The sequence below is a fragment of the Nicotiana tomentosiformis genome, chromosome 8 (genome assembly GCF_000390325.3).
Source record: "Nicotiana tomentosiformis chromosome 8, ASM39032v3, whole genome shotgun sequence".
NCBI classification, from domain to species: domain Eukaryota; kingdom Viridiplantae; phylum Streptophyta; class Magnoliopsida; order Solanales; family Solanaceae; genus Nicotiana; species Nicotiana tomentosiformis.
This window is the reverse complement of record NC_090819.1, coordinates 93,348,881-93,375,055: the sequence shown is the minus strand read 5'-3', so window position 1 is coordinate 93,375,055 and position 26,175 is coordinate 93,348,881. Positions and strand designations below refer to the sequence as shown.

The 26,175-nt window shown below is 35.8% G+C and overlaps 2 protein-coding genes across 3 annotated transcripts; one reads left to right on the top strand and one right to left on the bottom strand.

The window, feature by feature from the left end:
* Positions 1 to 420: 420 nt before the first annotated feature.
* Positions 421 to 3,898, top strand: LOC104097874 (serine/threonine-protein kinase Aurora-2). The gene is given in 9 exon segments (XM_070182509.1): positions 421 to 568; positions 1,112 to 1,249; positions 1,554 to 1,700; positions 1,804 to 1,899; positions 2,384 to 2,479; positions 2,570 to 2,666; positions 2,945 to 3,062; positions 3,430 to 3,502; positions 3,600 to 3,898. Coding segments are annotated over 9 exon segments (909 nt in total). The 5' UTR covers positions 421 to 526; the 3' UTR covers positions 3,702 to 3,898.
* Positions 3,899 to 3,961: 63 nt separating this feature from the next.
* On the bottom strand, positions 3,962 to 13,507 carry LOC104097873 (ATP-dependent 6-phosphofructokinase 6). Of its 2 annotated transcripts, none has more exons than XM_033656541.2 (14): positions 13,085 to 13,506; positions 10,882 to 10,928; positions 10,739 to 10,778; positions 9,908 to 9,970; positions 9,663 to 9,800; positions 9,425 to 9,583; positions 8,923 to 8,976; positions 8,542 to 8,610; positions 8,154 to 8,283; positions 7,432 to 7,700; positions 6,362 to 6,410; positions 6,125 to 6,279; positions 4,980 to 5,154; positions 3,962 to 3,993 (listed from the first exon to the last, which is right to left on the bottom strand). In XM_033656541.2, exons 1-14 carry the CDS (start codon positions 13,184 to 13,186, stop codon positions 3,977 to 3,979), a joined length of 1,467 nt encoding a protein of 488 aa, XP_033512432.1. In that variant the 5' UTR covers positions 13,187 to 13,506; the 3' UTR covers positions 3,962 to 3,976. The 2 variants fall into 2 exon arrangements, with proteins under 2 accessions (XP_033512432.1, XP_009602786.1); XM_009604491.4 differs by lacking the exon at positions 3,962 to 3,993 and adding an exon at positions 4,565 to 4,828 and having other exon boundaries at positions 13,085 to 13,507.
* Between the last annotated feature and the right edge of the window lie 12,668 nt (positions 13,508 to 26,175).

Below are 26,175 nucleotides of genomic sequence, written 5' to 3'. Positions count from 1 at the left end.
GATAATCCTTCCTAATTTGTGTTTGACAGTAGATTAATTGGTCAAACTTCTCAATCCAACAAATATAAAACAAAAATAACATTTTTTGTTTAATAAAATTTATGAGTTCCTACAATAATTGTGTAATATATGTAAATAATAATTAAGTTTATAATCAAATATTTAGGAAATTTTTTAAGAATAAAACTACTACTATTTAGATTCTATAGATCTGGCCCTATATGGGTCCCATCAGGACATGTTCAAGGACGCTCCTCCTTGAGAAGAAGAATTTATTGAACAAAAACCAAAAATTTGAAAAGGGAGCAGAAGCGTTATTGGGCCACGTGGCACGTTACCAAAAATATGACCGTTGTAAAAGAACAAAGAGAAAAATCTTGCCCCCTCGGCCCCTCTCTATATTCAAATCTAAAAATTCAAAGAAGTCACCGTTCATTCATTTCCCGTTTTTAGCCGTCCACTCTCTTCTTCTTCTTCTTCTTTTTCTTCAATTTTTTCTCTCTCTTTTTCTCTAGGGTATACAGAAATGGGGATCGCAACGGAGAATCAACCACAGCAACAACACAAGGTAATTAACAACTCAGAACAAAATACAAAAATCAAATTAATTCATAATTTTTTTTCCTTTGATTTTCTTACGTAATTTAATTGATGTGATTATTGTCCTCTTTCATTTCGAATTTAGGACTTGAATTTGAAATGTATTTGAGTTATCTAGGGTTTTACATTGGACAATAGCTTGATTTGTGCTTACATTTTTTCGTCTTAATAATTGGGGAAGATTTATAGAAATTCCCAGCTTCGGCTCCAATATAACTAGGGTTTCCTTTTAGATGATATGAGAAATATTTTATGCCTTGGTGGTGGTAATGGTGAAACGGTATTATTAAACTGCTTCTAGGATTTGAAATTTTCGTTTATATATAAGAATTTTGGGGGTGAATCTTCACACAGCTCCAAACCATAAAAAGAAGTTAAGATTTTGGACTTATGACTTGGTCCTGGATTTATACTGTTTCTGAGTTTTTGTGCGGATTTAATTCAACAGAAATTAATGGTTATAACTGCGTTTTTTTTATTCTTAGTAAACTGCTCTTTTTATGGACTACAGAATTTTCAACTTCTGCAGGCGTCACCAGAGGCATCATCAGAGGCAGATAAAAAGAGGTGGATGCTTAATGATTTTGACATTGGGAAGCCTCTTGGAAGAGGAAAGTTTGGTCATGTATATCTAGCTAGGGAAAAAAGGGTCAGTGCTTTAAGAAAGATACAATGTTTTTACTATCAATTGCTTCAGATTTATGCTTTGCTAGTTGGCTCCTTCAATATATTAGTTTTGCCTGCTATAACAGTGCCTGTTTATTTGGGGGTTCTATATCAGTAAATTTCTGTAGCATCTAATGCTATCATTTAATAGTGATAGTTAATGGGTGAGAGGTTGGGGATGATATCTTATGGACATGAGATAAATGATTTTTCGAACTCTATTAGACAGACATTACATTCTGCAATCACATTTCCAATACTTAAGGTTAGTTGTTTCGTGAAAACAGAGCAATCACGTTGTCGCATTAAAAGTGCTGTTCAAGAGCCAGCTAAAACAGTCCCAGGTTGAACATCAGCTTCGTCGTGAAGTTGAGATACAAAGCCACCTTCGTCATCCAAATATTTTGAGGCTTTATGGTTACTTTTATGACCAGGTAAATTAAGGTTCCTTCTATAACCTCTTCTGCATTGCTTGTTCTCATTTTTTGTTCTTAAGATTAACTTCCAGGAGACTGATGATAGTGCTTACTATTGCAGAAACGTGTGTATTTGATCCTGGAATATGCTGCCAAGGGTGAACTCTACAAGGAGCTGCAGAAATGCAAATATTTTAGTGAACGGCGTGCTGCAACTGTTAGCTCTTGTTGATTTACAGAACTGCTTATACATTTATTATTGGACTTGTAGGATTTCCTTTTTTCAAAATCTTTAATTTGAGAATCATGAGAAATCAAGTATCCGAAGTCTAAAGAAAAATCATTATTGATGATCCAAGACCATACATATTGATAAAAAGAACTGCTATTTATTTGCTGAATAGACAGGCAGATTGAAAAAACCATGACTATGCTTAACAATAAAACACTCTGAAAAGCCCACATACGGCGAAAACTTTTTGTTGCCGTTGGAAAAAGAATAAGTCCCGTAAATGAGCAGATGTGAAGTTTTTCTTTCAAAATTTTCAGTTTTGGTCTCATTCTAAATAGCCTTGAGTGTGAGCAGATTTATTTATCTTCAACATTTAATTACATTCATGCCCTCACCATCCTAACTACTTTTGAACTGACCAACTGACCATAAATTTTCTTATTTTTCTTTATCTTGGGTCTTGGAGCAGTATGTTGCATCGTTAGCCCGAGCCCTAATATACTGTCATGGGAAGCACGTAATACACAGAGATATCAAGCCGGAGAATCTTTTGGTTGGTGCACAGGTATATATTTGGCAATAACAATTTATAGTGTGCATTGCAGTTATAAAATGATGGAGCTTGAAATAGTTTTTTAAATGTTTCTGCTTTTAGGGTGAACTCAAAATTGCAGACTTTGGGTGATCAGTGCATACCTTTAATCGGAGGCAGACTATGTGTGGCACTCTAGACTATTTGCCACCAGAGATGGGTATGTGTGTTCTATGAGATATACATTGTGTGTTAATCGAAAGCGGTCTATGTGTGGCACCCTAGACTATGTGTCATGTGCAAGAAGTTACAAAAGCATGGTTCATGTTATACGAGATATGTTGGAAGTTTTATTAGTATCTTTTTTTCTTCTTCTTTTTTCAAAAAAAACTTCTTCTATTTTACGTTTCTGTTTCATGGCATGTATGAGAATATAGCTTAACAAATCTTTTGACTGCTTTTACATGTTTTATGATACGTTGGTTGCTGAACTTGCAGTGGAAAGTGTGGAGCATGACGCAAGTGTGGATATTTGGAGCCTGGGTATCCTCTGCTTTGAGTTTCTGTATGGGATGCCTCCATTTGAAGCAAAGGAACACTCAGACACATATAGAAGGTGCGCTTTTCTCCCAAACGTAAACTAAAAATTTCATGAGAAACTTAAATAGGAAAGCACAAAAAAGGAAGAAGACTTTAGAAGAAATAGTACAATTTATGCACAAGTCTTCCTTTTAGAAAAATAGTGAATTCTTTCATAAAATGCTACAACTAATGTTCATGGTACAATTTTCAAATTGTGCATGGATAAGTATGAAATGGCAGAAGAAATTATTACACATACAATGAACACAAGCAGTACAATTTTCAAACCTTCCGTCATTAGCTAAATCTTGGTATGCATAGTTTGAAATGGCAAAACAACTTTTATGAATATTACCAGCTTAACACTGGTAGGTATATTGATAAGGTTTCCAATCGCACAGGATTGTGCAAGTGGATCTCAAATTTCCTGCCAAACCAATTGTCTCATCAGCTGCCAAGGACCTCATTAGTCAGGTTTTTCTCTAATCCATTTGAGATGCTTTGAAAAACTGCAGCATGTAATCTCGGGCCTGACTTGTTCTTTATAATTTATTATGTTTGTGGGATATAGATGCTTGTAAAGGATTCTTCTCAGCGTCTGCCCCTGAAAAAGGTCCTGGAGCATCCTTGGATTGTGCAGAATGCAGATCCTTCAGGTGTTTATAAGGGCTGATGAAGACATCTTTGTGGCGGACTAAATTAATCTATGTGATCTTAAAACTGTGACGTAAAATAACCACACCCACCATGTAAAACTGTGATCCCCCTTGCATTGCCTGGAAATGAAAGGGGTTTCTTTACAAAAGATATGTAGTCATTTTTTGCATTCTTTTCTCAATGTTGTATGTAATCGTAATCTCTTTGTTGTTACTCGGATCTTGTCCTGCACTCTGATCTTGCTAGTGGCTAGACAACATTCTCTTGACTCCTGTAGTCCCGTTTGAACTCTTACCTACTCCTATTAACTGAAGCACCAATCCAATTAGAATGCAGCGGTAATTTTACTTCCTTTTAACCAACTTTGCCTCACAAAGCTATATGGAGTGAAACTGATTTCCTTCCAAAAGAACATGGGTAGGTTATTATTTGCATTATCGGCCATTCTTGTAAATTGGTAGGTTTTGCAAATATTTGGGTGGGGGTAATGTGCATTTCCTAATCACTAAGGCTTAGCGCTCTTTTCATTTCAGAATTACTTTATCATTTGCATAAATGAATAGATAATTTTCCCTAATCAAAGTTTATTTAAATTAAAATGCAATCAAAGTCTAGCTTAGATGTACAATCTAGTAAGATAATTCAATTGTGTTGTCTGGGAGTCAAACCAGTCTTTTGATACTTCAAATGAGGAGAAGTTTGGATTTTGCAATGATACGTTGAAAAGAATTTAGTTTGGCATGTGGTTTTAGACCTTTTCCTCATATCGGAGCATTTAAACGTTCAAACATGGGAAGGGTCCAAAGACTTGCCCTATCCAGTACCCGGCAATTTCTCAGCATGAATAAATTTAGGTGAACTCAAGATGCAACTTTGAAATTCTTGAATCAGTAGTTGATATTTCTGTAGGTACAGAAACTGAGACATACACAGCAGCATTTTTCAAGTGTAAAATGCAGAGAGGAGAAAACCAAAAAATTGGGAAGCAACACCTCCACAACATACAAATAAATATGGTTCATAAATCATGAATACAACGAAGCTTTGGCGCAACTTCACTAGATACAACAAAACCTTCAAAATACATCTGTTACTGCCCACAGCTGAGGCACGGTAACAGATCCAAAACCTTCAAATAAGTTCCTACAACGACCCGATTAATCTGACATTATGGTAAGCATTTGCAGATTCAAAGGTAGTAGAAATAGCAACTAGAGTGAGTACTGGTGAGAAAAGTTACTGCTCTAGTGTTATAGGATGCTTTTATTTCATGCCATGCTAGTGTTTTGTTTACCTGAAGTCTCACTGTCATTATTATCCCCATCTAGTAACTGAGTTGGTGGGTGCTGCCCCTTTTGCACTTCAACAATGTCTTTTGTGCTCAAGAAGCTTGGCTGATTGGTCGATGAAAGAAGCCGTGCCCACATCCTGTCAGTTATGACCACCTTATTTTGCTTCTCAGTAATGCGCTGCACAGCGAAGATGCTGGTTAAGCTTGTGAAAATGGTGAGTGAAATGGCTTTGAAAGCCGAATCAAAATAAAACGAGTGCTCAAGACATAATTTTTTGATAAGGTAAGGCCCACGACATAATTGATTGAATGGCTTTTGGTTCCCCTTTCTGCCACCAAGTCACACTAAAATGATCCGAATAGAGCATAATATTGCCAGTGACAAAACCAGCCTTTACATAACATGCACACAGCTGTTGCGGATATCAACTATGCCAAGAAACTAGATCCGAGATGCTTTGTCATATGGAGTCACCCCAAGAGCAAGGTGGAGAGTTCTTGGAGGGAGGGAGCCCGGGGTATATCGGAAACAGCCTCTCTACCCCAGGATATGGGTAAGGTCTGCGTACACACTACCCTCCCCAGACCCCACTAGTGGGATTATACTGGGTTGTTGTTGTTGTTGTTGTTGTTGTTGTTGTATGCTTTGTCATATGGGAGAGGTCAGTGCACCAGAACCATGAATACAGAACAATGGGTTGCTGATACCAATCTTAAAGAAGGTGCAAGTGCATCTTACTAAACAGTAGAGCATACTTTCCGGAGACTGTTTAACATACTCATTGAAAGGCAGCAAAAAATCTCCTCTGACGTTATGAAAATTCAAGAAAAACTAAACTGGATTTTAGACTCCAAATGGACGATGCCAGCGTTGGAAAAGTGATTATAGCAAGGAAATCAAACTTTTAAGAACATGAGTTGTTGCATCCTCAAGCTAAACCTAAACCCTAAAAGCAGTTATTGAACCGGAGGCTGTTTAACTTAAAGCAGCTAGGAACTAAGATTTATGCCTAGTGTGTGATAACTCACAGCCAAGTCCCAATCAGATTCCAATTGCCACAGGGACGGAAGTTGTCGATACCTTGGGGTTAATCAAGAAGCAGCGGAGATACAACTAGAAAGATCAACAACCAAACGTAGATACTTACATTGAATGGAATATATGTTTGACGACCATTGACAACCCCCGAGGTAAAGCCTGTATACCCTGCCATAGCTCCATGAACACAACTTTGAGCAAGAATCGTGCAATATACATTGTCAGATGCATTACTCGGAACAGCACGAATCATGTAAGTTGGGTCTGCATAACAATGTGATTAGCTGGTTAGCATCATAAGTTTTCCAAACTAAATCAGCCCTTCAGATGGTTGAAATTTTCTCACCTATATATTTAAGAGTAATGGGTATCCTAAGTTTTTTTTCAAAATGATCCTGCAAGAAGTAAAGAAATGGTGAGTAGAATGCTAATACATAATACTACCTAATATAAATAATTTCAGTCACAATTTCCCCATAGACTGCAAGAAAATACGAAAAGAAAAGTAGGATCAAGAACAATTTTCCATGTTGTTGGATCATAGCAATCTTAACAAAGGATAAGCGGCAATCTAAAACTCATGTGCTGCAGGGTTCTTTCAGTAAGAAGTTCAACAAAATATCATGACTGTTAGATAGTCGGTGTTCAAAAGAAGATTTAGGCGACCAGCCTCTGTACAAAATATATAATAACATACCATTCCTCAAAGCGATAGATAGACAACAATGCATTCAAAAACAAAAATAAAAAAACATATAAATATAGAATTATAATGCCTCACGTTTATTTCTTATGTTGTTCTATATGGTGTTTGCTTTATAAGATGCAAACCACTACTTGGTGGTTACATGCAGGGGCGAAGCTACATTTAAGGGTGGTTAGTTGACCACTCTTCGTCAAAAAATTACATTGTATATATAGGTAAAATATTAGATTTTAGAGGTATATAACATATATTGAATACCCTTTGTCAGGGAATTTTTTTCACTTCTTTCTAGTTTGAACTTAGAGAAATTCCTGGCTTCGCCACTAGTTACATGAATTTATTTGGTGAGTGTAGTTAAAAAGTACAAGTTCTTATTAGAGGCACATGAGCATTTGTGAATATCTGGTAATCATTCAGTGAATAATTCTGTCAAACAAATTCTTCCTCGTTTCCTTATCTTTTTTAGGAAGATATGCAGCTTATTTTCTGGAAAACATGTATAGTATGAACTTCAGTACATCTTCATCGACTGGAGCGGATGTAATTTTCTAAAACAGATTATATTAGCTCTCACAAACCCAAAAATGCGCATACTCAAGTAGAGACGAGCACACTTAATCACCTAAAGAGAGAGAGAAAGCAAGATCAATCAGTTCTGCATTATGTATAACTATAAGATTAGGGACAACTCTGTCTATAATGACCATTACCCTGATTTTCTGGGATACCCACAAACCAACATCTTGCAGAAGCTTGTTTCCTGAAGCATCTTGTTCGCTTCTAGCATGGGAATTTTCTTCTGCAAGAAGTTCCTGTCCAGCTCCTTCAGCTATCACAATAACCATGTGCCCATCTTCTCTGAGCCTTTTCTTAACGAATTCGAAGAGACCACCACTTCCTTCAAGATAGAAGGGTGACTCTGGAATCAAACAGCAATCAACATCTCTGCTCGCCAAAGTGGCATACATTGCAATGAATCCTGCACCAATTTTCCAGCAAATTGAACTGAAATCAAGACTTCTGTTGTTTGTTGAAAAGTACAATAATATATGGACTTTGGAAGCATGGAGAAGTTTGGGCAGTTAAGCATTGAGAATATGACTTGAAAAAAAAGAAGAAGCAATTTGTGGTCTCAAGGATGTGCTTACCTTTATTTATGTTTTCCAAGAAAATGTTGGACATATAGAAACTCACTTTAGTAATTTGTTATCAATAACAGCTATAGCCTATCAAGTGATGAGTTTTGCAGCTAACCATGCAGAGAAGAGCTTATTATTCAACAGCAAAATGAACCAACAATGAAAGTGCCTGATAAGATTTGTAGTGAAGATGGGCATAGAACAGTCTTTACGTGAACTTGGTAAGAGAAATTCTATACTGGGCAATTTGCTATGCATCGAAAGTTTTTCAAGACTTTGTAAAAGCATGTTACCACTATAGCGGCCCATTAGCTTCACCACACCGATACCGTTCTCAGCACTTTGAGCTTCAACATGCGCTGCATTGATGGCACGTTGAGCCTCCTCTACGGCAGTATCAAAGCCAAATGACTTGTCGATGACCTGATAAGAGAACAAACTAGTTTTCACATAAGAGCATTCCAAACTGAAGAGCACTATAAGCTACTAGTTGCTTAAGTCAAATGGGAGGGGAAACTACCAAAATGAGATCTCCGGATATTACACTGTACTTTTACTATTCAGTAAAATTTATGCTTTGCACTTTGCAAGAAACTTTGGAATAACTCCTTTAGGTTGCTAAATTGTTTATCACACCAGAACAAAATATAATCAATTATAATAAGAGGAAATGAGAAATACTGGAATATCATTGTCAATTGTCTTTGGTATCCCAGCAACAACAACTTTGAGACCACGCCGCCTAATTTCCTGCAAAAATGGAGTAGGATTATACTAAGAATGCTCGCCAGAACCAGTAGTAAGGTATATTCAAACATGTTGAATCTCTGTGCAGATGATGAAGCTGAATGCAATAATGTTGACATGGTACGACAGGCTTGGAACAAGATATTTGATTCAACAGTTGTAGAGTGATACAGAATCCCCTCAATAGACTAATTTGAAAGAATAGATTGTTAAGCTTTCAGCAAAAATGTAACTATATTGCCCTCAAGTTGAAAATTAACTCATGTTATCGGGTGGGTAAGTACCTGGCCTCTTAATTTGCAGAACCTAACATACCTCATAAATGACAGCGGCTCCTTTTTGAGTCCCATCGCCACCAATTATATAGACCTGAACAAATAAGATGCTCATTATATCAAGTGGAAGCTTTTGTGCAGGACAGTCGTCATCATAATATTTTTGCAATGAAATCAAAGATGCCTCAGACGAAGTCTGACTAGCAAATTGCAAAAATATAACAATGGATATTTCTAAAAGTCATTAATGTTGTTGTAACAGTAAAATTTATCAATAAGAATCTTTTCCTCTTTCCTTTTTATAGAAAACATACTACTCAACTTCTTTTTCAATTAAAGAAGATGCTTGTCTCCATGATACCACTTTCGTCAATTACACAAAGCTTTTTCTTGTGACCAATATATTAACTTTCTTCCTAAATAAGTTACTTTTGCAGATATTAGTAAATCCACCTCAAAGAGAGGAAGGGACCTAAAGAAGATAAGGTACTCCAAGATTTGACAGCAGACATATATTTGGACAAACTTTTGTAGTTGAGTACCTGATTTATTCCATGGTCCTGTATGCTGTCAACTATCTTTGTGGTATCATGGCCTCCTCGTGACGTCCCAAGGATTGTACCACCACGTTTATGAATATCATCTACAAGCTTTGGTGTCAAATTGATAGTATTTTTTGCGTAGAAACCTCTGTAGCCTCCCTATGAAGGAAAAAATGTACTGTTAGCTGCAGACAAAACAGCTTATCAAGCATAAGGAAGTTGAAATCAGCCAACTCACTTCTATTCCAAGGACTTTATCTACACCATACATATAGTCAAGGCTATGTACAATTTCTCTGATCACTGTGTTTAGACCAGGGCACAAACCACCACATGTAACAATACAAGCACGAACATCATCTGAACTGAAATAAACCTGAGATACATTGAAGCTTTCTTCTGAGTGAAAGATTGCATATCAATAGTTCTGCTGGTAAATGGCAACAGATTGCATATTTCCATCCTTGAAGAAAGTAGACATACCTTCTGACGGGGACCAGCACGCCGAAAATGTAGTCCTCGTGGACTGTCCTTATGAACAACAATCTACAAAGTGATCAAACAAATTCATAACAATTATGACAAGGAAAGAGCAGGGATTGATGAGCAAAGGAGCTCTCTCTAACAAAAATGTTTCCCTATTGGGGTAAATGGAAAGAGAAGCCGACAAGGAATATAATGTAAAATAAAGGGCTGATTGAATATCTTTGTCCACAAAAGACAACTAAAAAAAGAAGAAGCTCAACACACTTTTTTGCTCTTTCACTGCAATGGTGCAGGAGAATGGAAACTACTGCAAGACTGAAGAAATGATTCAGGATGCAAAGTTCACTTTGGACTCTCTATAGACACTCTAAGGAGTCAGCCACGTCTTCCTTTTCAGTAGCTTCTCTACCATATTTGCAATTAGTTCTTACTCTGTTTCACATGTACTTCAGTTTTTTGATCCTTTAAGGAAGACACTTTTATTATAGAGTACGTTTTTTGAGACATCATTGCTAGCAGTGGAATGAAAAGTGTCCGTAGAATCTTGAGAAGTGCTAAATCGACATAATTTGGGCTCTGTTGATCTCCAAAACCAACATCAGACAATGATGGTCCTCTACTCTTGCTTTCCAGATAGTTATATATAGGTCATTTGTATGACTAGCATCCCACTTTGCAGAATCACTAAGTCAATTTTCGCAGATCGATGTAACTATCTATTATCTGTCATCCGTTTTACCATTTCATTAACCATTGAAAAGGAAAGAAGGACATATTTATGAAAGATATTTATATATATCGTCAGAACAAGTTAAAAGAAGATTGCACCTTTTGAGGAACTGTATCATCCATGTCGACAAAGTACTGCCTGAAATCATGAAGACAGTTCATAACTTGTCAAGGGTCAATGCGTAATAACTGCCATATTGGCCTAATAGCATAAATACAAGAAAAGTTGATAATAGACTCACTTCACAACTGAGTATGCTGGATTAGATTGCAATGGGTTATCATAAGTCTGTCATCAAGCAATGGAATGAAGAATAAAGTCGAGTTAGTAGATACGCCAACATCTAGAGCAGAAAACATACATAATTGAGTATAAAGGCAACAACAACAACAACAACAACAACAACAACAACAAACCCAGTGTAATCCCACAAGTGGGGTCTTGGGAGGTTAGTGTGTATGCAGAACTAACCCCTACCTTGTGGCGGTAGAGAGTCTGTTTCCGATAGACCCTAGACCCTGGCTCAGGAAAAGCATAGTCATAGGGTTGAGCATAAATGCAGATACACATTTTAAATAGTTGAAATCAAGCTTTTTGTGTCTAAAAGATACAAATTTTATTTTCTGAGTGAAAAAGTGAAGACAACTCTTGCAAAAAGTAGAAGTGAATCACTCCAACAAAAAAAATATGAACGAAACAAAATGAGAGTATAGTAAGTATATGGACTCCGTATTAGAATCAACTTCAGAGAGAGAAGAAAGCAAACAAATAGTAGTGACAACATTAAAAAAAATGTTTCCACCTAGAAAAAGCTATGACCAGGGTGATAACAACGCTCATTTAAAGAGCTCTTATGTAAGAGAAAGCCGGAACCTCAACCATGAAGAGAAAGTGTATGTATAAGAAAAAGAGAAAATGCATTGTTTGTGTGATCTGAAAGAAACTTAAAGACAGTCTGAAATCTCAATTTCCTGCTCAATGTAGAACGTGAGAAGTTCATAGTAAAGTCTCAAATGGAATAAACTATAACTACTTGCTAAACATGCATGATGCTAGTGTGCCACAAAGCATAATAACTCAGGGTATTAAAATATTTCCACATGAGCTAGAGTTAACATCCTTTTTCTTCATGAGTCATTTGGTGTTGTTGAGGAATTTATTAGTATATTCCCCAACAGCTAATGCCTATTCCCTCAATGTCTCTCTCACTCTATCTCTCCATCTCAATCAAGATAAATAAATGTGGAATTTCTTTAGAAAAATGCTCCAGGTGGATGTCCACCCCTTTATATTCAAGAGCGCAAATCATCTGTACGATGTTAGATATTCCAATAATTAGATATCACTGAGTTGATACAAATATGATTTCAATGATCCCATGGTTTGCAATTATCTACAAACAGATTTGGATCTCGGAACTTTTGGACATGAATGTAAGTTCATATATCAAATCGTTCCACTCCAAGAACTCACTAGAATACAACAACGCGTGATGCATGTTCAAGCAACATCTCTTATTCTCTTATTCAAATTTAGAATTTCCAACAACACCTTGCTTTACAGTATATCCTCCAAACCATATATATGGAAATGCCGCGAAAACGTTCTTTAACATAAATGTAAGTTCATAGATCAATTCACTCTTCCTCAAGTCAGAATGTCCTTGAATAAATCAAGAAATGTAACAGCTCCTTATCTTCACGGAGTCAACTTCCAAAGGACAAAAATGATATCTCGATTTTCACCTTCATTTTATATAACTTTAACCTTATATCAGTTTACCCCCTACTAATTGAGAAGAGAAATTCTCTCTACATATTTTAACGCATAGCCTCATCTAACTTTCTTGTCAAAATATTGGAATAGTAAAAATCCAGAAACTGCCTTTGCTCAGTAAACTGTCTAGAGGACATGTGTTCCTCATGCCAACTATACTTTTGTTGCTAAAGCTCCACACACACACAAAAAAAAAAAAAAAATGTCCATGAGACTATGATATTAAAGTATATTTGGATGTCAAAAATCAACCTTTAAATTTTATGTACTGGATTCCATCAACCACCACATAGAACACATTCATGACTGTTATTCCCGGGGGGGGGGGGGGGGGGGGGGAACTAAAGAGTGCAATGATAGTAAAAAAGTTAAAGGTGCAGGCTTTTCATTTCAACATTAGTATATGTTTATGGCATAGTGTAAGCAGATCAAAGCTTGCAATAAAAGGTAGATCAACTCAAAAAGAAACATTATAACATGTAATAATTCCACAAATCAACGGATCCCCCTGAAGCAGAAAGACATACAAATAAAGCAGCCATTTTAACAAAAGCCATTGAATAGACATTATCAAGACTCAAAAGTGCAGCAACCAAACAAATACAGAAATGATAGATTTTCATAGTTAGAAAACAAAAAACTAAAAGAGGAGAAAAGAAAGTAAGTACGGGAAGATGAGGGATGTAATCAGTCAAGTGAGGGACATCTTCAAGTACGTAGCCATTATCTCCTTCTACCACCTTCATTTGGTATTTACTCTCTATCCCCATCTGATCTACCAGTTATATTAACACTACTTCAATGGTGAGTCCAAAAAAAGTTCAAAGTTTGTATTTTTAATTTGCAGCAGAAGTTGTGTTCAACCCAAAAAAAATCCAAGATTGGTTTTTGGTTCTAACTGTAAGAATGAAATGGGAAAAATAAAATGGATAGTTAGGAGTTAAGTGCGAGAAAGAAGGTATAAAAAGAAGACGAGAATTGAGGATTCCCTCATTCATTCAATATATGAAAAAGGAGCGAGTCAGAATGGGAATGTTCAAACTTCAAAATGACAAAAACCACAACGCTATGCCGACGGTATTGGAAAAACTGTATGGGAATAGGTGACTTCAAACATCTAGAATTCTGGTTGGCTGCTAGTATAGCGTTATATACTTTTCATTTTCGAGATCAAACTGAAGTTTAATAATATCATAAACTGTATTTTGCCTTTTCTTCTCTAAAAATAATAATTATAGAAAAAGAGAAAATTTAAACGATTTATAGCGATTATTTTTTTCAATATATATTGCGCTTTGAATTGTTACTACTCTATAAGATTGTAGTATTGTTTTCACATTTGCATGAAATCTATCCTTCTTCTTGACCCTTCGTAGTCTTCACCTTATTTTTCACCAACTTAATTTTGACCAAAAACTTTGAGGTGGTAAGTAGGAGGGTTAATCGTTCGGTTAGGCCGATTATATATAAAATAAAATTTATACGATATCAATTTTTCGATTATTTTATTTGTATAATTAAAATTAGACTTTTCGAAATCGTCTTTGTCATCTCGATTTCGTTTCGGCATTGGTACGGTTCAATTAATTTGAGTATCTTTTAAAAAACGTCATGCAAGAGTCACAAGTAGAAGTTAGAGTATGATACCATGCATACTTGTATAGGAGTTTGGCAAAACTTCTCTAGATATTTTTATTATTAAAAATGTGATGAATAAAGGGCACATGAAAGATGCCACGACCCGGAATTTTCACCTTCGGGACAGTGATGACACCTAACATTTCACTCGCTAGACAAGCTAACGTTCACTACTAGAAATTCGGCAAAAACCGACCGCGGCCGGTCAAAAAACCGGCCAAAAAACCGACCAGTCAGTCGATTTTTCAAAATATTTTATTTTTAATTATTTTTTTACGAAACCGACCAACTTTGGTCAGCTTTCTTTGGCGCAAAAATGCGGGAAACTATTTTTGAGTCCCGCGAAATTTATTTTTCAAGAAACCGACCAATTTTATTTCGTTTTTCATTTAAAATAAATTAAAATAAATATTAAAAAACCGACCGCAATCGGTCGGTTAATTCGGCCGGTCATTTTAAAAAACCGACCGAATTCGGTCGGTAATTTTAGGTCGGTTATTTTCGTGCGAAAATACAATTAAAGAGTATAAATGAAATAAAAGACAGTCTTAAAAAATGCACTAATGGTCTAGTGATAGAATAGTATCCTGCCACAGTACAGACTCCAGTTCGATTCCCAGATGGTGCATTTTTTAATTACATAATTAAAATACCGACCAACTTTGGTCGGTTTTTTCGGTAATTTATTTTTTGAATTTAATTGACCGACCAAAGTTGGTCGGTAATTTCCGACCAACTTTGGTCGATATGCCCTTCCGACCTTCAAAATACCGACCACACATTAATGGTCGCGTTTTGGACGGTTATTGGCCATTATCGACCTACTTTGGTCAATTTTTTGAACGGTTTTTCCCGAATTTCTAGTAGTGGTTAGAGAAATTCTTAAACCATTTTTAAACAGTTCAAATAAATAAACCAACTAAACTGAGATAAAACTAAAATGAAGTGTGAAGTAGCGTAATAACCAGCATATCTAAATACAACCCGGATCTGGAGTTACAAGTTCACGAGCTTCTAAAGGTTCTACACATAGAGCCTGAAATAAATACGACTGTTTCAAATGAAATGAACAGAAAATAAGGAAAGGGGAAGGGGACTTCAAGGTCTGCGGACGCTAGCAGATCTACCTTGAGTCTCCAAATAGGCCAATCTAAGCTGATGCACCTCACGTACAGCTGGGACCAGTACCAAAATCTGCTCAAGAAGTGCACATTGTAGTATGAGTACAATCGACCCAATGTACTCCGTAAGTGTAGAGCCTAATCTCGACGAGGTAGTGACGGGGCTATAATAGGACACACACGCAATTAAACCTGTATAAACGAAGATATACGTGTAACATAACAACAAATAGAGATTAAACACGTACTATTGGGAGGGAAAAGGCGAAATGGGTACAAGGTACGACAACTACAACAGGAAATGACAACATGAGACGGTCAAATAAACCATCAACCAATGAAAACGGATAAACATAATGAATAAAGATGGCACGATATCACCCATAGTGCTTTTACTCTCAGCCTCACCATGAAATAATAATAATGGCACGGCATCACCCTTCGTGATTTTACTTTTAACCTCTCCATGAAACGATAAATACAACACGATATCACTCTTCGTGCTTTAACTCTCTTTCTCACCATGTATTAATCAGTAAATGAAGCAATAAACGATACGACATCACCCTTCGTGCTTTATCACTCTCTCTTACTATGTAGCAATGAATATAAACATTTGGAAGATAGGATAAGCAAGAAGAAAATTTACGTCCACAACGATTCCAAAAATACCGAACCTCAACTTCCAAAAATACTCAATCATCACACATAGTTCATAAATTCGGAAAGAACGATCAATTAAGTAATAAACTAGTCTAAGCATGGATATCATAATCAAAGAAGACAATAACTTACAAGGAAACAAGTCCCACCCGCATGTTTTAACCCAACAATAACGCATAGTAACTCGTCACCTCAAATATACGTTGTACCCACACATTTAAACACGTAGAAAATAGGCAAACAAGTCCTAATCCCTCAAGTCAAGGTTAACCACGACACTAACGTCACTTCGCAGTCAATCAGAGCTCTACCAGGGCCTTCCTCTAGAATCCGCCTCTAAACCAACCGTAACTAACCACAATCGACTCGATAACTTCAAATAATGATAAAGAGAATCAATTACAATACATAAAGATAGAAATTTTACACTTTTCTTTAAAAGTCAAAAAACGTCAACCTCGGGATCACTTAGTCAAAACCCAAGGTTCGAACCAAAATTCGATTACCCATTTAACCCCGAGCCCGGTTATGTAATCTGTTTTGAAATCCTACCTCAATTCGAGGTCTAAATTCTAATTTTACAAAAATCCCTAATTCGACCCAAATTCCCAAATTCTACCATGAAAATCCTAGATTTAAGGTTAAAATCTTATGAAATATAGTGGGTAATTGAATGAAAGTAGGTTAGAGTCACTTACCAATGAGTTGAGGAAGAAAAGCTCTTGGAAAAATTGCCTCTAAGGTTTTTAGGGTTGAAAATTTAAAAGAATGAGAAAAATCTCGTCTATCTTAGTTTTTACCGAGCTACAGATGTCGCAATTGCAATATATTATTGGCAATTGCGAATATCGCAATTGCGAGAAAGAGGTCGCAAATACGAACTCCTCTCAAAAGCCCAGTCATCGCAAATGCGATATTTTTGGTCGCAAATGCGAACCCCCAGCTCTCGCAAATGCAGACCATTTCTTCGCAAATGCGAAGACTGTGAAGAACTATGCTGAGTCGCAATTGCGACTCTGCCTTCGCAAAAGCGGAATCAGCAAGTTCGCAAATGCGAGGACCCCCCCCCCCCAACCTGCCCATGCTCGCAAATGCGAGATTTGCAACAGAAACATGAAGCAAAAGGCATCAACTATGATTCTAAGTCATAATTCACTTTGTACCCTATCCGAAACTCACCTGAGCCCTTAGGGCTCCAAACCAAATATGCACACAAGTCCAAAAATATCATAAGAACTCGCTCGTGCGATAGAAATACCAAAATAACATCTAGAAATATGAATTGGACACCAAAATGAATGAAATTTTCAATGAAACTTAAGAGTTTTCATTTTAACAATCAGACGTTCGAATCACGTCAAATCAACTCCGTTTTGCACCAAAGTTTGCTGACAAGTCATAAATATAGTAATGAACCTATACCAAGCTCTGAAACCAAAATTCGGACCAGTTAGCAATAAAGTCAAACTTCAGTCAAATTCATAAGTTCTCTAAACCTTTAAACTTTAATTTTTTAGCAAATTGCGATAACTCGAGTTAGGAACCTCTGAATTCGATTCTGGGCATACGCCCAAGTCTCAAATCACGATACGGACCCAATGAGACAATCAAAATATGGATCTGGGTTCGTTTGCTCAAAACGTTGACCGAAGTCAACTCAAATAAATTTTTAAGGCACGAATTCACATTTTAATTAGTTTTTCACATAAAAGCCTTTGATGAAAATACACAGACTATGCACGGGAATCGAAGAAAGCTAAAAGGATCTATTTGAGGTTTCGAAATACATAATTTAGCGGTTAAAGCTCTAGATGACCTATCGGGTCATCACAAAAGACGGCTAGGATAGACATCTATCTAACTGTTCTATTATATGTAGTATAAAATAAATTAGGCAAAGACAAAAAATCTAACTCACAAGACTGAAAAGATATTAATCAAAATTGGATTCATGAACCGAGTATACTAAGATTAAGTATCTAATAAGAGAAAAAAAAAAGTTATCCAATACCTTGTGGCTCGCTACTCAAGATTCTATAACTGCTTTAGTTTTAAAATGAGCAGTAGAATAGTTTCAATAGGTTCCCAAGTTGGGCTTTGGGTGTCAGTTACCTGTTGGCCTGTAGCTGTTTCCATTACCCAGGCCAAAGGAAAAAACTTTTTATGCTTTATTATTTTGAAATTTGATATATGAAGTATATTTTATACATATAAATTTATTGGGTAGAGTTCAGTATTTTTTCGATTTACTTTTATAAAACTAAAAACTTACACTAATTATTCAATTAGTTATATATATAGATTTATATGAAAATATACAATTTTATTAAAGAAAACCTAATAATTGATTCGATATGACTCGATCAATTTAATTAATTCTTAAAGAACTATTAACACTCCTAGTTGTAAGAATAGACATAAATTTTGGAACATATATTTGCCACATGACTATAGGCTATAAATATCACGACCCGGAATTTCCACCACCGGGATTGTGATAGCGCCTAACATTTCACTTGCTAGGCAAGCCAACGTTAGATGTAATTATTAACCAATTTTAACAAGTTTCAAATACGATGTCAATAAAGGAAAAATTGAATAGTCTGAAACATGGTAAATAAACTAATAAGTGCCGAAATCCAAATACAAATTGCGGAACTGGTGTCGCGAACAAATGAGCGTCTAAGATACTACAAATAACGGTATGAAATAAAAATGAATGTCTGAATCAAATAAACAGCTAAAGGAAGTAGAAGGGGATTTCAAAGCTACGATCGCTGTGCAGCTATACCTTAAGTCTCCTCTAGATAGCTGGATCCGAGCAAGTCTATGGTACGCCGCCAGAACTAACTCCGGTATCTGCACAAGAAGTGCAGAGTGTAGTATGAATACAACCGATCCCATGTACTCTGTAAGTGTCGAGCCTAACTTCGACGAAGTAGTGACGAGGTTAAGGCGGGTCACTTACATGAACCTGTATGCAATAATAATAATAATAACAGAAAGACAGGAATGGAAGTAAAGCATGTAACTCATATCAACGAACTCAAATTCAACTAGCAGAGAGTCCCGAATAACCAATCATATAACTCATCTCAACAACCGAGACTAATCCAACAATCACAACAAATATAACTTCTATCAACATATTGCGGCGCGCAACTTGATCCCACAATATAAACTCTAATCAATCCGTTGTAGCGCACAACCCGATCCCACAATATAATCATCTGTCAACATCATAGTCCATCCTTATTCCGCCTTTTCAATTCATTTCCTTTCAATTTTCATTGCGGTGTGCAACCCGCTCCCCAAACAATGTCAATTAACAATAGTAACTCAGTAACTAAGATTTACAGGAAATCATACATCAAGAGAACAAATGTACGAGCAACTTGGAATAACATGATAATCAAAGAGACTCGAACTAGTCGGATGTCTCAACTTTATCAACTCAACGGTATCTACCTTTTAACAATTCATACAAGTGAAACTACATCAATGAAAGCAACAAATAATACGAAACTATAAGGCAACAAGGCATAAGACAATTTAGATATATGAGGGAAACAAGCAGAAACAAGTAGTGAATAAGTATGGAATCAGGGAGGGGATGGACAATCTAATACAAGAAATGCTAAATGGCTATTAGCAATTATGGTATGGAAGTCGAATAAGCATGTAACACTTAAGACATGAAACAACATATACTATGAAGCAATGAAGATAGGGAAAGCAAGTTATGTAACAGTTAGGACATGGAATAAAGTAATTAATAAAATACGGGAAAACATGGAAACAAGAAATTTAATGGCGTATATAAACTCGTCACCTTGCATATACGCCGTTGCACATGTAATTCACATAGCACATAGTTCAAGGGTTCTTAATTCCCTCAAATCAAGGTTAGACCTAATACTTACCTTACTCCGCAATCAACTTAAGGTTCAACCACGGCCTTGCCTTTTGAACAAGCCTCCAGACCAACCAAAATCTAGCAAATTATTAATCAAACGATTCAAAAGAAGCCTTAAAAACTACCCACGAATGAAAGAGGTTCAATTTAGATCATTATTGAAAACGTCAACAAAAGTCAACCCCGAGCTCGCTTGGTCAAAATCGAAATTCTGACCAAAACCCGAATACACATTCACCTCCGAACCCAGTTATGTAATTTGTTTCGAAATTCGACCTCAATTCGAGGTCTAAATTCCAAATTTACAAAAATTTCTAATTCTACCCAAATCCCTAATTTCTACCATGAAAATCCTAGATTTGATGTTGAAAATTTATGAAATGTAATGGGTAATTGAAAAGAAGTAGATTAAAGTTACTTACCAACGAATTTAGGAAGAATTGTTTTTTTGGAAAAATCACCTCTAGGATGTTTAGGGTTGAAAGTTTGAAAGAAATGAGCTAATTTCCATTTCCCCCCTCTTTTACCCAGCTGCAATTATTGCAATTGCGACACATAGTTCGCAGTTGCGATAATCGCAAAAGTGATCAACCCTTCGCAAATGCGAAAAAGTCACTAAGCCTGTTTTCGTCGCAAATGCGATAATTTTATCGCAAATGCGAACCAAGGCTGTCTGCAAATGTGAACAATACTTCGCAAAAGCGAAGCAGTACCAAGTTAGTCCGTAGTCGCAATTGCGACCAAAACCTTCGCAATTGCGAAGATACAGAGTCCGCAAATGCGAACTCTTCCCAACCCAACCCAACCCATGCTCGCAAAGGCGACTCATTGTTCGCAAAAACGATGCTCTCATTTGCGAGCTAGACCTCGCAAATGCGAGATTTGCAGTCCACCACTAGAAACAAACATGCATAAGCTATTCTTTTAAGTCCAAAATCACTTAGTAGCCTATCCGGAACTCACCGAGCCCCTCGGGCTCCCAACCAAACATGTACACCAGTGTAATAACATCATACGAACTCGCTCGTGCGATCAAAATACCAAAATAACACCTAGAACTATGAATCAAATACCAAAACGAATAAAATTTTCAAAGAAACTTAAGAACTTTCAATTTTTCAACCGAACGTCCGAATCACATCAAATCAACTCCGTTTTGCACCAAATCTTGCAGACAAGTCAAAAAATACTGAAATTAACCTTTACCAAGTTCCGAAGCCGTAATCCATATCTAGTAGCAACAAAGTCAACCTACAGTCAAACTTAAGTATTCTTTAAACCTTAAAATTTCTTGTTTTCAACAAATTACGTTAAATCAAGTTAGAGACTTCCGAATTCGATTTCGGGCATACGTCCAAGTCTCAAATCACGATACGGACCCACCGAGACCGTCAAAATACTGATCCGGATTCGTTTGCTCAAAACGTTAACCGAAGTCAACTCAAATGAGTTTTAACGCACGATTTCACATTTTCATCAAATTTTCACATAAAAACCTTTCGAAAAAAGACACGAAATGCACACGCAAATTGAGAAAGACTAAACGAAGCTATTCGAGATCTCGGAGCACAGAAATAAAAGGTAAAACTATAGATAACCTATCGCGTCATCACAATAAACCATGATGTGGACCTGCTACGGGGTGCATGTTTAAAAGGGCCTAAAAGAAAAAGCCTTAGAGGTGCAACTAAACCATTTTATAAGCAGGAATTGACCGGCATGCAAAACTCTAGAAGGCTAAGACTTGGATCTTTAAAAAAATTAAGTATGACATCCTAAGCTCCTTTTTTCAGGAATTAGAATTGGAACAACTTTATGAAAAGTCTATAGGACAATTTGTTTGAATATAGGCCAAGTACATAGTCAGCACTTAAACTTGCCTCTAAATATCATTTAGATAACTAAGCAAAACCTATGACCTATTGAACACTTGATCTAGGCTCAAACTGTTTCTATTGAACACAAATTTGACAATTATAAACCAACTTCAATGCGTGAATACACTTGCTATTGACATGGCAAACACAATCAATGAAAAAAAGTACATGTCACCAAATAAAAAGTCAAAGATTAAAAGAGAAAAGAAAGTTTGAGACTTGAGGAGTTGATTGGAAATGAAGATCCGATAATATTTTATCTTTCCAGCAACAACTTGTCTTTTTCGGCAAATGGCTTGACAAAGGCAATAAAAGGTAATAAAACCCGATAAAGGCTAATAAAGTCACGAGAAATCTTGGGATCTTATGTAACGTTAACGGTCATATCTTGAATTGATCCTTATCCGATCACAGGTTTGTATCCGATGTCAACATGATTGAATCACTGTTAACTAGTCATCTTTGACATGTGTTGCTTTCTAATTCACCCAACTTCTGAGATCGATTTTTACCATATACAGTATATGCTAATTGCAAACGATAAATTGACGAAACTAGCAAATATAGCAATATTAATTTCACATTATCTTCTTATAGGATAATTGAAGCACAGACGATCCATATTGGTGTCAACGACTCTTTGAGATTAAGGTTTAATGATGATGATATGTTTACTTATGCTCAGTTAATTAGTCAGTTCAGAAATTGTATGTCATTAATTAAAAAGGTAAAAAAAAAACGTCTAGTGTTAGACAATCTCAAATGATTGAATATTGAAATGAATGGGTTTAAATAATGATATCGATGATTAAAATGCCAAAGTTAGTAGTTTGGGATCGCGACATACTTATTGTTGTATGTTATAACGAAGTTCAAGTAATTTTATCTTCTCTAAGTCACATTTTCATAAGTATTCTTGAATTGATGTCATGAAAGATTTTTTATTTTTTTTTCATAAAGAATCTAAATCGATGAAATGATATTATAAGTAATGACCTACTACATGGTATAAGAGAAATCATACACATGTAATAAGAAAATTCTTTTAATTAAAAAAATCATCGCGCGTTGTGAGATCCTTCACAATAAAGTGAAATAATTTTATTATAAAGTGTAAGAAACTTTAACTTTATGACAACGCAAGGGAACAATAGTTTACTGTACTTATAGAAAACCAATCAATTCATTGAACCGAATAGTCATCCTTAACGCTACTAATCCAATTTATTTGTATTTCAATGACAATTCCAAACTTAAAACATAATAATTTACTCAAATAATACCCAACTTATATACATGAACAATTATAATGCAACACGTGTGTAAATAATCATAACATGTTCGTACGTAAACACGTGTTTATGTAAATATACATAAATAATCATAACATGAAGAAAATGATACATAAAATGTTCGCACTTTTGAATTACCATAATAAATATACTACAACGATTAATATGTGAGTGTACAACAATATATGACAACATGATATTTTAATCAAATACTAGCTAAGTGTTTATGTAAATATACATAAATAATCATAACATGAAGAAAATGATACATAAAATGTTCGCACTTTTGAATTACCATAATAAATATACTACAACGATTAATATGTGAGTGTACAACAATATATGACAACATGATATTTTAATCAAATACTAGCTAAGCACTTAACTACATAATTATATACAATATGTGATTCCAATTGATCAACGGCCTCTTCATCAGTGTAATTCCATCATCAATATTCAAATGAAAAAAACTAGCGTGTTCCAACGTATATTTTTTGAATGAGTATACTCGAAATAAAATGTTTGAAATTTAGACGAGAGAATCATTGTCACGTATATGTGTCCAGCGTATACAATTTTTTGTAAAATCATTCTACCTTCAGCTGCAATAGTTGGAAATATTGATCCCAAATTATGCAGAGGAAAAATTACCACCCACCATATGTATCATATATAACATCTAATTCAAGTTATGAAATAAAAAAGATAAGCAATTAACTCGTATGACAAGAGTGGGTTGCTCTAGTGATGAGCACCCTCCACTTCCAACCAAGAGGTTGTGCGTTCGAGTCACCCCAAGAGCAAGGTGAAGAGTTCTTGGAGGGAGGGAGCCGAGGGTCTATCGAAAACAACCTCTCTACCCCAGGGTAGGAGTAAAGTCTGCGTACATATGTTGTTGTTGTTGTAAGCAATTAACTCGTATATAGGGGTGTACATAGGTTGGGTTGATTCTACCTTTTCAATTACCAAACCAAATTAATTATGTCGGGTTATTATATCAAAAGACCAAACCAAATCAATAAAACTTGACTTTTTCAATCTCGATTTTTCCCAAGTTTTTGGATTTTTTTCCTGGTAAAATCTTCGTAGCACAAAACAAATAACTTGTGCTCCAAATATTTCTTTATTCTTAGTTAGATACAACTATATAAGGTGTTTTCCAAGAAAATAATACAAAATATGAAATGTGTTATGACATTATCCTAAAATATTCAACAATAAAGACAATAAAATCACATAATATAAATATTGCTAATTAAAAAATCATAATAAAAATAAACGTAATCTAAAAGTATTAAGTCATGCTAAAATAAGTAACTACTAAGGGAGTATTAATTACATGACTAAACGTTAAAGAAAAAATAAAAATGGGTTATGCATTTTTATCTAATTCATTGCAAAATTAAAAATAGATATCCAACACATTGTCATTTCTTTCGTTAGCATTAGTATTGATTTAATTTTGGTTTGGGCTTTTGTTAGCATTATTTGAGTTACTAACATTAATGGCTATAAAACTTATTGAAAAATTCAAAAGTTCTAAATCCAACTTTAAAATAATACCTTAAAAATAAAATTATGAAAAAGTTTAAGAAATATTTATAAATTACATCACAATAAGTATATTTATGTATTAAGTATATCTAAGTTTTCTACACATGTAATGTCGAGTTGGTTTGGTTTCGACTTGACCTTTTTTGGGTTAAAATCAAACCAAACCAATTATTGTCGGGTTTGTTTTCCAATATCAAGCCAAATCAAATCGAATCATAGTTGGTTTTTTTTTTATCGATTTGACTCGAATTATTGATTTGGTGTGATTTATCGATTTTCTTTATACACCATGCTCGTATATCCTTCCTACAAATACCATCAGTAAGCTAGTTTTTCCAGTATCAGATATGAGAATTAAAATTTACAAGCATAACATAGGTGATAACTTTTCATCCGGATAACTTAGTTTCTGCGCCTAAAATAAATGATTTCCTCATTTACTTGTCAGATGCATGTGGTTTGGAGACTCGGTGGCGGCTTAAGGTAAATCAACTAAAGCGAGTAATTTAGGCCCCTTATATTTTGGGTCCCCAATTTTCTAATAGTAGGTTTACAATTGTTTTATTGTAACGATCCGACTGATCGTTTTGAGTATTATAACTCCGTTTCCCTATTTATTACTTCTTCTATACTCATTTGTTGTTATGTGACTTGCCGGGATGGTTGGTTTGGTTCCGGGGATGCTTCAGAATGAATTGGGACACTTAGTCCCAAGGTTGAAAACCGAAGTCGAAAGAGTTGACTGGATATTGACTTATGTGCAAATGACTCCATAATGGAGTTTTGATAATTCTGATAGCTTCGTATGGTGATTTTGGACTTAGAAGTGTGTCCGGATATTGATTTGGAGGTCCGTAGGCGATTTTGGCTTAAATTGGCGAAAATTGGGAAAATAGAAGTTTGGAGAGTTGAGACGTTTGACTGAGAGTTGACTTTGTGGTTACTAGGCTCGGATTTTGGTTTCAAAAGTTGGAATAGGTCCGTTGTGTCATTTATGACTTGTATGCAAAATTTGAGGTTAATCAGAGTTGATTTGATAGGTTTCAGCATCAATTGTACAAGTTGGAAGTTCATTAGTTTCAATAGGCTTGAATTGGGGTGCGATTCATATTTTTAATGTTGTTTGATGTGATTTAAGGCCTCGACTAAGTTCGTATCGTGTTTTAGGACTTGTTGATATGTTTGGTTGAGGTCCCCGGGGGCCTCGGGTGAGTTTCGGGTTGATTGCAGATTGAATTTGGCCTTGTAGAGCTGCTGATTTTCTTGTGTCTAGTGTTCTTATACACATTCGCGAGAGAGGTCTCGCGTTCGCGAAGAGTACCTGGGAGGCAGGTGAAGTTTGTTCTTCGAGTTCGTGAAGAAGGCCACGCGTGCCCGAAGGTATTTTGGGTTTGTGAATCGTGATCGCAAGAAGGGAGCCGCGTTCGGGAAGAAGAGAGACAGGCTGGGGGACCTCACGCGTTAGGTCTACGCGTTCGCGAGGGGGGTCTTGCGTTCGCGTAAGAGGAATTTTGGCAGCTGAACATTTTGTGCTTCGCGAAAGCGAGACACTTTCCGCGTTCGCGAAGAAGGAGCATTTGGGAAGAATATAAGAATTCAAAACGAGGGTTAGAGTAAAATTTTATAATTGAACTTTGGGAGCTCGGATTGAGGCGATTCTTGGTGGGATTTTCAAGATTTTGATTGGGATAAGTG

Bases quoted from the DNA above. Each gene is read 5' to 3' on its own strand.
- LOC104097873 (XM_009604491.4), bottom strand. From the start codon at position 13,186: ATGGGGATAGAGAGTAAATACCAAATGAAGGTGGTAGAAGGAGATAAT. The intron at 8,611-8,922 runs GTATGTTAGGTT...CCATTTTTGCAG, and splicing joins GAGCCGCTGTCATTTATGAG to GAAATTAGGCGGCGTGGTCT. The intron at 8,284-8,541 runs GTATTTCTCATT...TTCTCTTATCAG, and splicing joins CAATTGACAATGATATTCCA to GTCATCGACAAGTCATTTGG.